Raw genomic sequence first — 13,608 nt, forward strand, 5'->3', positions numbered from 1 at the left:
CAGCTAAATGACGGCATAATACCGCCTGTAACTGTGGAGGAGCTGCGGGAAATATGTGGTAGGTTCGGTGACAACAAGGCCCCAGGTTTGGATGGCATCCCCAACCGAGCTTTGAAACTGGCAGTGAAGACTAGGCCTGACCTTTTCGCCAACACCTTCGAGGCGTGCCTAAAAGAAGGAATATTCCCTGCCCAGTGGAAAAAGCAAAAGTTGGTGTTGCTTCCGAAGCCTGGCAAGCCACCTGGAAACCCAGCGTCGTATCGTCCTATCTGCCTGTTGGATACAATGGGGAAGATGATGGAGAGAGTCATCTACAACAGACTCCTGCTCATCGTTGAAGCCAGCAATGGTTTGTCGGAACGCCAGTTTGGTTTTCGACGCGCCCACTCTACGGTGGACACAATTGGCATGGTGGTAAACCTGGCAAAAGGTGCACTGATTTCTGGCGGCTGCTGTGCCGTGGTGGCGTTGGATGTCAAAAACGCATTCAACTCGGCCAACTGGAATAGAATTAAAGGGGCGTTGGCTGACATAGGTGTCACCGGATACTTAGCGTATTTGGTGGAAAACTACCTCTCAGAGAGGACTCTCTGGTACGGGACGAATGAGGGCCCCAAAGAGTACATTGTCATAGCCGGGGTACCACAGTGATCGGTACTTGGTCCCCTGTTGTGGAATATCATGCATAATGGGGTGCTTGCTCTTCCCGTCCCAGAGGGGACTACGATTGCCGGTTTTGCTGATGACCTAGCTGTGGTTGTTGCTGCAAAACACCCAGAAGATGTGGAGGTTTACGCAATGGAAACAGTGAGAGCGGTAAAGTCCTGGCTAGAAAAGGCCGGGCTGACCTTGGCGGACGCGAAAACGGAAGCGGTCTTAATAACGAACCGCAGAAAAAATAACACTGTGAAAGTGGAGGTCGGTGGGCATACGGTCGTATCAAAGCCGGCTATCAAATACCTGGGGGTAATACTTGACACCAAATTGAGTTTTAGGGAACACCTAGAGTATGCATGCCAAAAGGCAGCCAGTGCCGCCACGGCACTTGCAAAAATGTTACCAAATATTGGTGGACCGAAACATTGCCGGAGGTTGGTGCTAGCCGGAGTGGTGCGCTCCATCCTGCTCTACTCGTCGCCTGTGTGGGCAGAGGCGCTTGCAAACCCTCAGAGACGGAAGCAGGTGAACTCGGTTTACCGGCGGATGGCTTTGAGGGTTTGTAGTGCTTTTAGAACCACATTAGATGAGGCAGTATTGGTGGTGGCAGGCATGATCTCGGTTGACATTCTGGCAAAAGAAATGAGTGTTCTGTACAATGCAAGACGTATGGAGGGGCATGTACAGCGTAGAAACGCGGCAAGGTCAGAGTCGCTTGATCTCTGGCAACGCAGATGGGACGAGTCTACGAAAGGTCGGTGGACGCAAAGGCTCATTCCCAACATTAGGGTGTGGCTTGAGCGAAAACATGGGGAGACCAACCACCACATTACCCAGTTCCTCACGGGACACGGTGGTTGCTACAGGCAGTATCTGCACCGCTTTGGGTTGGTAATTCTCCGAACTGTCCCAGATGCGATGGCATACCGGAGGATCCAGAGCTTGTGATGTTTCACTGCCCACGATTTGTGATGGAGAAAAGGAGCTTAAACCAGGTGCTGGGCAGGAGCGGGACCCCGGAGAGCTTGGTTACTGAGATGCTGGAGTCCGAGGAGAAGTGGCTTGCGGTTGGCTCCGCAATCATCCAAATGCAGGAGGAGTTGCTGAATAGGAGAAGGATGAGTGCCTAAGAGCAAACCTACCCCGCGAAGTAATACCTCAATGGTGGTCCCGCGGGGCTGGGGCTGGAGAGACCGGGGGTGGTTTTTAGTGGGTGTGAATCCTACACGCGCCCGCTGTAGTTCCGCCGTATTTCTATGTCAAGTTGCGAAGATGAATTAACTCGAAGTCCAAAAGATACATATACAGTAGCCAAAATTCCTTGATTTATGTTTGTTGTGTGTATCTAATATCCACTGAGCCGAAAATCTCTCAAGCAGGTGCCTCATCTACTTACATCCATTCTTGTTATTCCTTACACAAATAAATTATCCTTAATTCCACCAACGCATTACTTTCTTCGTTCGCCTTCAAATTTGTTTATATCTTCTCGTTTTCCATCCTTAACATTTCATGTGGATATCTTAAATCTTTCGTTCTATAACTTTCCATTAATACGCCAGCCTTGAGTACAAATGGCTGAAAATTACTCACTTTAACGATTCAATTTACTCCAGTCTGTACCGAAACAAATGAGCAAATACGATGAGTGATATAATCTAATCTTTTAACTCCTTGAACGCTTCATTCATAAAAGTCGCCTCTCCAAGAGATTGTGCCGGAGAAGTGATTCTACTTTAGTCCTTGCTTGTCGTCCTGGCGTTTGCCTCACATGTTGATCGACAAAACATTTTTCTTTGGACTGAATTTACTTTGTAAACTTTTAAGATGTTTCAATCTGTTTTTGCACGTTTCGAAAAAGATAAGGAAAATTGGGAAGTCCTTTGAAGCGTGAAGTAGGGACCGCGGGGATGCACTAGAGATTTAATTGCGCCGCACAAAGATGTCGGAGGAGATATACGAAATTCATTTAGTAGAAATTTTAAGTACCTTCACGAAGGATAGAAACAGGAAGGAGGGCTCGATGACGATGTCGGTTGATACTTGCGTCTATGAACTCCTTTGACAAATTTTATTTTCCAAAGCGTCAGAAGTGAAGCGGAGATAAAGGCTCAGGACTCCTGGAAGTCCGAGAGACCTTGGAAAAAAATTCAACCTTGTCGGACTCCAAAAGGACACTCTACGAAAAGTCGACGGTGGCACACAAATTGCTATAATCAGCCTCAGTTGAGCCACCGCTCAAACGATTGACAGCAGGGAGAGCAAAGGGCTGGGCTATGGCCTTAGGGATCAGGTGACCCGAAATTGTACTTTAGATTCTTTGGCTTTAATCAGGCATGAGAGCCAGAGAACAATATCAGGAGGAGGGTGTTGACCATCAACACATTGCAGGCAGTAGCAGATGTCTGCAATTCAGAAGAGGTCAAAGGTCAAACGTGCCAAGCAACGCCATGGGTTTGCAACGAGCAGGCTTTCTGGGAAGTAATGGTGGAAGAATTCATCAGAGCGAAAAGGGCTACACCCAGTGCGAGAGACCCCAGATGACTGGCGCACTGTCCCATCCATAAAAAGGGAGAAAGATTCCGTTATGAAAACTACAGAGGCATTTAAGTAGTATGGTCGTCCTATAAAATACTGACGAAAATTCTGGAGAATAGAATAAGACCATACGCCGAACGACTCATTGGCGAGTATCACGGCAGTTTGAGGCCGGGTCGCTCCATAACTGACCAACTTTTTACCGTTAAACTAATTCTGCAAAAGTCCTGGGCATATAACGTTCACGCGTACCAAATCTTTGTCGACTTCAAGCAGGCCTACGACAGTATAGATCGTGGAGTACTGTAAAACATAATGCTCCAATTTGGTGTACCACAATTGTTAGCGTTCGCTGATGGCATCAACATCATGTCCCGAAAATTCACCTACGCAGAACAACTTCTGTATACTCTTGATACTGCTGCTTTTCGGAGCAGTTCGCGACAGTGATGGATGACGCATCGGATAAAACCATGAGTTGTATGAACTTGACGATGAGCTAGAAGTCTTGAAATTCATTCAACTACAACGCTTTCAGTGACCAGGGCATGTCCAATGAAGGAGCGACGATCGTATGCCTAAAAAGGTTGTGCACGGACGTCGACGAAACGAGACTACGTGGAAGACCCAGAGTACGGTGGGAGAGCACAATATATAAGCATGCCTAGCAACTACTGGGCTTCCAAGTTGCAAGATCCAACCAGATTTTAAGAAAGGGCGTTGACTCGAGTCTTGCCTATGCTTGCAGTAGAATTAACAATACTAGAGTTTCCAAAGAATCTTTTCTTTTTCTTTAACATTTGTCCCGTTTACAAGTGGGGCCTGCTCGTCGTGATTGGTTGCGCCATTTTATTTCATCAAGGGCCTGATCTGCATGTAGTCCAATACCATGCAGCGTATCAAGCCACCGCTGTTTTGGCCGGCCTTTTGGTCGCTTACCATCGTATGGTTAATACACTGGACCTTATTTGTGTTCCGTTGTGAATAAAAACCGAATCGATAAACTTCATAGGGCAGGTCGTCTAACTCATAAGGAATATGCTTCCGTTCAGGGAAAATGGGAGTAGACACCGGCACGTTGCAGGTGGTGACAGATGTCCGGCATATATGAGGGAGCTGAATCGTAAGGCCAAATGAGGTTGATAGAAATCAACATCAATCATTGCGAGGCAGCTCAAGACTTGCTCTCGCAAACCATTCGAGAGTCGAATGTGGACGTCGCGATAATATCTGAACCGTACCGAAATTACGTTAGTGCTACGTGGGTGAAAGACTCATCGGGAAACGCGGCGTTATTGGCATGTGGACGGCAAGCCATTTAAGAAACAATGGCATTGCAGGCGATTTCAACGCGTGGGCTTTAGACTGGGGAAGTCGAGTGACGAACATCAGCGGCCAAATCCTGCTTGAAACCTTCGCGGAGTTGGACATCGTACTCGTTGATCTGACCTACCTCAGCATCTCGTTGGCGAGAGGGGTAGTCTGACGGGTGAGTGTGAGTACCCACAGTGACCATCAGGCCATCCTTCTCGACATCAGGAACGGGGAAGGCGACAGTCGAGTGAGCATCAAAAGCAGGAAAACCATTACAGTTGGCTGGTCCGCTGGGGCGTTCAAGGAAGAGACATTCCTGATGGCTTTAGAAGGAGGTTACGATACGAAGGGAACGGCGCTGGAAAAAGTGAACCAGCTATGTCAACGGATAACGCTGTTGAGAGCATTGTGTCTGCGAGCGAGGAGGGTTAGCCAGAGGGAAACCAGTACGTCACCAGTCAGAAAAAAATACAGCGATCTTCGAAGTAGCCTTAAGAAAGCTATACCGGAAAGTAAGCGGAATTATTACAAGCAGTTGTGCCTTGAAGCAAATACGAACCCGTGTGACGCTGCTTACAAGGTTGTAATGAACAAGATTCATGGACAAATATCACCTCAAGTGACGTGCCCGCGACTCTTGTTCAAAATAATCGCATTCCTTTTCCCACTACAAGGAGAAAGTGGACCTCATCCAATGGTTCAACAGAACGTCTTCACAATTCCCGAGGTGACCGAAGAGGAACTACAGGAGATCTATGGACTAATTGGGGACAATAAGGCTCTGGGATTGGACGGGATTCCGAACAAAGCTCTGATGATGGCTGCTGACATCAGGACCGCATGGTTCATAAGTTCATTTGAATCATGCTTGGCCGAAGGAGTATTTTCCGCTAGGTATAAAAGGCGGGAGGGTGATATACAACAGGCTGCTTCCGTTCGTCGAGCTAGCTGGTAGTCTATCGGAGCGGCAATATGGGTATTGTAGAGTGCGGTCCACGGTTGGTCGTGGACCTGGCCCGGGAGGCATCGGCCGCTGGTAATTGTTGCACGTTGGTAACGCTGGATGTCGGGAATGCCTTTAACTCCAACTGTGGTTGGATTAAGGGCAACCTGGCTAAACTCGGCGTCCTTGGTTACTTAGCTCGGATAATCGAGAGTTACCATCTCTCGGAGAGACTTCTTTGGTACGAGACGGACCGAAGAAATATGTTGTAATAGCATGGCTCCGTACTGGGGCAAGGTTGCAAGGGAGGCAACGTTGGTTAGTTTTGCAGACGACCTGGCAGTGTCATTAGTTGCGCAACACCGTCAGGACGTGAAACTGTATGCAAGTGAAACCATTCATGCCATCAAAGCATGGCTTCAAATGGTGAAACTGGCGGAAAATACTAAAAAGGCGGTCCTTATTACCAATCGCAGGAAAAACAATACTGTCAAAATCCGGGTTGGTAATCACGAGGTCGTTTCAAAATAGATCATTAGATAGCCGGGGGGTAATGATCGATGCCCAAAGATAGCAAAAACTGGTTCACCCCCAACAAGGATGATGGCTAATATTGGAGGGCCAAAATCTAGTCGCCGGCTGCTTATCGCAGAGGTGCTAAAATCCATCCTAATATACGCGGCTCTTGTCTGGGCGTGAGTATTGGTGAATAGAGTGAACCAGAAAAGGGTAAGCTTGGCATACCGGCCAATCGCGCTGAGGGTGGGGGTTCTATAAGATTTCCTTAAGAGCTTTGATAAAAAAATTCAACCCTAACATTTTTTGGAGTTATTTTTCCGGATACAGGTAGACTTTCAGATTTGAGTAACAAAGAAAAATGTCCCTTGATGCTCTCCATATGGAGCGAGCTCAAAAACGCTCGTCCTTTTACTCTTTGTCAGTGTTAGCACGTCGCATTAAGCAAGCATGGAAGAAAGCAATTTACCACCGCCAGTTTTCGGCATGTCCTAGTTAAAGTTTTCTGTTACATCGTCCCAACTTACGCTGTACTCACATCAAAATTATGGCTTCCATAACGAACTACGACTATCGATTGGAAACTTTTTGAATGAAAATTGAGACATAGTTTTTTTAGAATATGAACTCTCAACAAAAAAGGACTGAAAAGCGGGTCGTTCGTTATTTAGATTTTTTATATAATTGAGCAGTAATAATACAGGCAGAGGATAGGATACCAAGACGGAGTCTTGTAGTGGATAGAATCTGCACGGGATGAACTTTTCTCATTAGTGATGTGCGGTAATGATTGAAGAAAGTTGGTTGTGTGGAATCGAGTATCGAAACTTCGCAGGATATGATGGTTGCACTATGTGTACTCATGAATCGCCACTGTTCATTGAACCAGGATCTAAATTGAAACTCCTGTAATGTCGCAACAGATTTACCGTAGAACTGGCGTGAAGGGATGGTACTAAAGTTAGAGGTGAAGGGATGGTAATACAACCTAAGAGAGGATATCTCGTTCATGAGTGTATAATACAAAGGTTCGATCTTAAGAAGCAGTTTATTCTTCTTCTATCATGCTACAGCCCGATGTCAGCCCTTTGGCCCCTGAATTTTCGTCTTCATTCTTCTCAATTAAGCGATCGCGTCTTCTAATTTCGAAAAGTGAGCAGTATATAGTTTGCATTCTCCACTGTCCAGGTTTTCCTGGTGGTCGTTTCCCTTCCAACTTGCCTCAGAGAAGGCGCCTAGGAATTTCTCTGTCGTCCATACGTTCTACATGGCCTGCCCACTGGAGCTTTCTTAATACGCATGGCAGCTTCTGGTTCGTTGCATAATAGGTACAATTCACTATCGCATCTAACTCGTCACCCGACTTTGTGAGAGTTGTGTATGGAGGTTTGTTTGTGATAGGTTCTTGAAATGTGGGCATAAGATCCCTCTCCTCCTCTTCTACAAGATCCCTCTCCTCCTCTCCTACACATATGTGTAGGTTGCCATTTACCTTTTAGTGGGGTATGGCGCGTCAACCTGACCTACGCGCCATCGTTTGCGGTTACCTGAAATGAATTTCAGCTCCCCACATGATTTCCTTAGACGCCTGCACTCATAGATAGAGAAACTGCGATAGCCCGTCAGACTGGGAACTTTTGATTTTTTGGAAGTTTATCTTCAGTTCAACTCCACTTGCCTCTCTTTCCAAATCCAGAGCCATTTGGCCAACGTTCATGACCCGATAAGAGAGCAAACAGGTGTCATCAACGTAGTCGGGGTGTTTGAGGGAAGATGTCATCGTCCATTGACAAGGCACAAGCAAGAAGGCCACTGATAACAAGAAAAAATAATATCGGTGACAGGATACCACACTGGCGGACTCCGCTTTAGACCTCAAAATTCTCTGAGAGGCTACCTAGGTGAAGCACGTGACATTTCGCGCTATCATTTGTCGGTCTGATAACAGCTGTCAGTTTCTTCCCTTCTGCGTAGACCATTCTAGATACACTCCCTGTTCACGTTGTCGAAAGCTTTCTCAAAATTGACGAAAAGTAGGTGCAGTGAAGATCTATTATATATTCCCCACACTGTTCCAAAATGATCCGTAAGGCGTTGATGTGGTCAAACCGACCTGTTCTCTGTCGATCAAGCTTTCGAGATATTCTTCGATGCGTCCCAGGATTATTTTAGCTATTATTTTTGTAACCGCATGGAACACGCGGATACCCACTCAAAACGTCTCCCTTTTGTGCGGTCTTAACGATCATCCCCTTCATCCACTCTCTAAGAAAGGTTTCGGATTCCCAAGATTTCCGCACCAGTAGAAGCAAAACGTCTGCAGTAACTGCAGGTCCAACGATAGATAACTCTGCGTGGAAATCGTCAAGTCGGGCGGCTTTACTCCGTTTAAATGCATTGATGGCCGAAATGATTTGTCTTCTCTTCTCATGCGTATCCGCATGTTACGGTGACTCTACAAGAGCCTCTTCTACGGATGTAACACGATTAAGGACTCTGGTGAAGTATTCGTTATCGTGGATGAGTCGATCGTTGACGTCCTTTACACGCCCGCCACATCAATACTACCTCATCTGATGTGGTTCTAAAAGGACTACAAACCCTCAAAGCTATCAGCCGGGAAACTGAGTTCACCTGCTAGCGTCTCTGCCCCACACAGGTGACGAGTACAGCAGGGTGAAATGCACCACTCCGGTTAGAAGCAACCTCCGACAGTGTTTGAGTCCACCAATATTCGGTAACATTTTTCTAAGTGCGGCGGTAGCATTGGCTGCCTTTTTGCATGTATATTCTAGGTGTTCCTTAAAGCCCAATTTGGTGTCAATTACCACCCTTAGATATTTGATAGCCCGCTTTGATACGACCGTATATCCACCGACCTCAAAATGTTCTTTTTCTTGCGGTTCGTTATTTCCGCCGCTCCTGTTTTCGTGTCCGCCAAGGTCAGGCTGGCTCTTTCTAGCCAGGACTTTACCTGTTTCACTGTTTCCGTCGCGTAGACCTCCACACCTCTTCTGGATGTTTTGCTGAACCAACCACAGCAAAGCCGACAATCGTAGTCCCCTTTTGGCCGGAAAGGGCAAGCACCCCATTATACATGATATTCCACAACAGGGGACCTAGTACCGATTCAAACACGGCAAGGGTGCGAATTATATCCAACGTAAATCCGCCCACAGTTCAGACCAAAGCTTGGCCGAAGCTAGACACTTTTTTTGGGAATTTAGGAGTCCATTCACTTAATACCGAACCGGACCAAATGGAGAGCAACTTGCTCCCACTCTTTATGGTCCACGGGCAGAGGTGAGGCAGCGTCTGATGAGTTGCCTCTGCCCTGGTACGAAACTATAGTCGTTTTCATCCCTCTTTATTAATGCCTTTATTGTTGATTACGATTCCATCAGCGCAAATAGGCATATGCTGCTGGTCAGGTGAAACTTAGCTGACCGTTTGTTGAGATCGGTACTCGAGGGGAGTGCTCTCTAGATCTACTCCTTTACCTAATCTAACCTCATACTATCTAGTTCGTACATGATATGGAGGTGAAACGAGAAACAGAGGTCAAATATTTGGGAATCACGCTAGACCAAAAATGTCGGAAACACTTGTCGAAAAGCCGCGAGGGCTCTGATGACTTGCAGATCCATAGCAGGAAAAAAATGGGATTGCAGCCCGAAGATACTACTTTGGATATATACTGCAATAGTAAGGCCAATGATTACCTATGGAGCGGTAATCTGGGCAGAAAGAACCCAATTCAGCACACAAGCCAGGGAATTACATAAGCTCCAAAGGCTGGCTTGCGTGTGTATCAGTGGGGCAATGAGGACATGCCCAACGGCATCCCTGGAGGTCCTTCTGGGATTAACCCCTCTCCATCTGCACATACAGATGCAGGCAAGGAGATCAATATTCAGGATGGCCGGTAGTATGAGTGAGGCGGGGAGCTGCCTAAATCGAAGGAAGATTGATATCCTTTCTAGGCGGTATCCCGAATTACTGATACCGAGGGACAACATGACAACGAAGTTTCACTTCGATAAGAAGTTTGAAACACGTTGGAGTAACAAGGCAAACTGGGAGAGCGTGGCTGCGACATACGGCTTAAACCAGCAACTGATTACTTGGTACACTGACGGATCCCTCACAGCAGAGGGAGCGGGTGCCGGTGTCATTGGTCCAAGGATAATGTACTTTGAGCCAATGGACAGGTACACTAGCATATTCAAGGCGGAAATTTACGCCATAGACAAATGTGCCTCCTTTAATCTGCAAAGGAACTACAGGGGGCAGAACATAGCTATTCTGACCGATAGCCAAGCAGCGATCAAGGCACTTAGGTGCAACCAGGTGAACTCTAAACTGGTATGGGAATGCCTTGAGAGACTGAATACACTCGGCTCGTCCAACAAGGTCTAGATACTTTGGATTCCAGGCCATGCTGGGTTGGAAGGCAACGAAGCAGCGGATGAACTAGCCAAGAAGGGAGCAGGGATGCCTTTACACGGGCCAGAACTCTTCTGTGGAATCGGAAACGGTTTCATGGCTATGAATCTAAGAAACGAAGAGAAACGGTTGAGGGAACTATATTGGGCGGGCCTATCAGGGATGGAGCAGTCCAGGGTGCTTATTGGGAGATACGAACCCATGCGTACAAAGGATTGTTTAAACCTCACCAACAAGAACCTCCGAATCATAGTGGGAATTCTTCTGGTCATTGTCGGCTGAACTATCACCTAGGGAAGCTAGGGATATCTACGGACACTGCCTGCAGGTTCTGTGAGGAGGAGGACGAAATCTCTATACACGTGTTGGGAGAGTGTCCGGCACTTGTGCAAAGTAGGTCGAGACATCTGGGAGAACACTTAATACCAGATGTAAAGCTGAAACATCTGGAAGTGGGAAACATAGTTCCTAACGGTTACAGGCTTGCTTGAGATTCTATGATCAATAGGTACACTATAACCAGTAAAAGGGGCACAATAGTTCTTCAAGGACGCGGAACTGACAACGGGAATGCCACTTAAGACTCTGGATTAACACCCTGATTTTTACTATCAAGGAGCTGTCAGATTAGATGCTAGGAGGATTGTTAATGCATTTTGTCAACATAGTCACCAACTGGACATACACCTGTCTAAATTATTATTTTTGACTTGTTAGGAGGATCTATGCAGTCATTTTCAAACGGACAAAGGAACAACCCCTCAAGGATGTGGTTCGCGGTTCACATTTCGAGAGAGTTCCACGAAACACACAAAACAAAACAGACAAAATCATTAACAAACATTATTCAAGAAAAACGAATAACAAAACAAGATACTCACCAACAAGGACCGTAACTTGCACATTAATCTTCCCATTTTCCTTACTGGCTGAGAATATCTCCGTCGATCTATCGTTGGAAATCTTATGCAAATTCGTCACTGAGTTGCTCCCAATTATCATTTTCTCCCGACTAATGGCAAACTCTTCGTTATCCTTACCCTCCGGCGGTCTCCGCGAGTTCAGATTCGCTTCAATATGAGAAGGATACGAATTGGAATAGCTGATGAGGGAATTCTGTCCGCTACCCCCTTTTCCGCCACCCCCACTACCGCCATTCAGCCGGGCAGCGGTATTGTTATTATTGTGGTTGGGATTGTTATTATTATTGTTGTGGTTGGTGGAAATGGAACTGTAGGATCCGTTGCTCGGGTTATTGTTAGCGTTACTGCTGGAATGCACTAAGGAATTAGGTGCCGTTGTGTTGGCGTCATTTGCAATGCCGCCACTGCCGCCATTGAGGGTTGTTGTACCACTCAATGAGGGAGTCGATGAATGGTTATTGTTAGGAACAACTGCGGAAATTGTTTGGCCATTGATTTGATTGTGTGATGCTTGCTCCGTACTATTCGAAGTTGGTGTTGTGGATGCTGTTTTGCTTTCCGTTGTACTATCGGGTGCAATGAATACCTGAAAAAAGGACGAAATTGACGTTATTATTTTCGTTTCCGGACTAATTGTTTTTGGGTGTGGAACAATGGGAGAATAAAAGTTATGGTTTTGGCAGTTGGTTTATGAACAAACCTCTTGTTCCAAAGTGACTATTGAAATTTCAATCATGATTGAAGTTGATTGGTAAAAAGTTATAATTATGGAGGGTTGGACTTGAAAGGTCCATTCAGCGACGTTGTTTTAATGTTGGGGCTCATCCATGTGCATATTTCGGGAACATAAATTCGCATCAATCAACATTATTATTGGATACGGAAATAAATGCTGAATGGTAATAGACCAGTAGAAAGGAAGTAATTTGATCCATTTAATGTGTATCCTTGAAATGTAGAGGAATATATGTAAGTTATTTAGCTCCTCCTTATGTCGGGAAATTCTGTATTAGCAAATATGAGGATACCCTGTATAATAAAATCCAAACGAGACAAAGGCACCAGTGCCTGGTGCAGGAACGCGGGGTTGCGCATCAATCTAGCCAAGCTACCATAGTATCATAGCCATAGGGAAGCGTAAGGTTGGTCACCTGAGGGCTATTGGGTTACATGACATGGAGGCGAAACGGATAACAGAGGTCAAATATTTGGAACCGAAAAACTACTCTGGGAGACGCAAGTTGAAAATATATGTTGAAAAGCAACCTGGGCTATGATGACTTGCAGGTCCCAAGCAGATAAAATGAGGATCTACCTCGAAAATGCTGCACTGAATATACACTGCAATAGTAGTTAGCCCAATGATTGCCTATGAAGCGGGTCAATCTCCGGAGAAAGAACTGAAGTCAGCACAACAGCCAGGGTGTTACACAGACTCCAAAGACTGGCATACGATTATTAATATTGAAAGCTCCAGCTCAGTAAAATTCGGTCAAGGAATCTTCTGGTGAAACCTTGGAGCTGGTGGTTCAGGTGCACTTTCCCGTTAGTAAGGAGGACCGTGAGTTAGAGCCTTTTTTGGAGGGTTTGGAGCCACCACAGCCGTGCGAGACTATCAAACCGGCAAGCAACCTCTCCGCATGTAAACCTCCGGGTCCAGATGACATAATGCTAGTCATGCTACAGGAGCAGCAAAAACGGATTGTGCCGTGGCTTGTCAAGATTTACCGGAGTTGTATCCCTTTGGGATACGTACCACAGTCTTGGAGACGCATCTGAGTGATGTTCATACCGAAAGCGGGCACGCGCGGCCATGAATCTGCGAAGGACTTTCCACCAATCAGCCTCACCTCTTTCGGGGGTTGAAGTCCCTAGGGAACATCCACTTAAGAGTGGTTATGGAGAGACAGCCTCTCTCTAAGTCCCAGCATGCTTACCTCAAAAGCAAACGTCCGGATACTAGACAGAGAAGCTCTACGGCCATAGCAACATCCTAGGTGAAGCAACTCGCGAAATCTGGGGTTTCCTCACGGACTATACCACACGCAAGCTAAACTTCACGAGAAACTTTGCCATGCCCTTTTCAATCAGGGCAGAATGGAAGACAGACGGCGTGTTTCAAGGCTTTGAGGCAGTATTGTTCACCGACGAATCAGAGATGATTTGTGAAGTCGCTGTAAGGTTTCGCGATTGTATTCCAGGCGGAAGTACTGGAGAAAGTGGAAACCTGCCGATGACTGGAGCATGATCCGAGCCCCAAGCGTAACACAG

At 46.4% G+C, this 13,608-nt stretch overlaps 1 protein-coding gene across 2 annotated transcripts in view; it reads right to left on the minus strand.

Moving 5' to 3' along the window:
- LOC119647757 (protein phosphatase 1 regulatory subunit 16A-like) overlaps positions 1–13,608 on the minus strand; it is a 431,507-nt gene that overhangs the window by 9,637 nt on the left and 408,262 nt on the right. For both annotated transcript variants that reach the window (XM_038048875.1, XM_038048876.1), the window contains one exon: positions 11,296–11,923. In XM_038048875.1, coding sequence (XP_037904803.1) covers positions 11,296–11,923 — 628 coding nt within the window. The remainder of the gene's footprint in view (positions 1–11,295; positions 11,924–13,608) is intronic.

Source organism: Hermetia illucens, chromosome 2 (genome assembly GCF_905115235.1).
Source record: "Hermetia illucens chromosome 2, iHerIll2.2.curated.20191125, whole genome shotgun sequence".
NCBI classification, from domain to species: domain Eukaryota; kingdom Metazoa; phylum Arthropoda; class Insecta; order Diptera; family Stratiomyidae; genus Hermetia; species Hermetia illucens.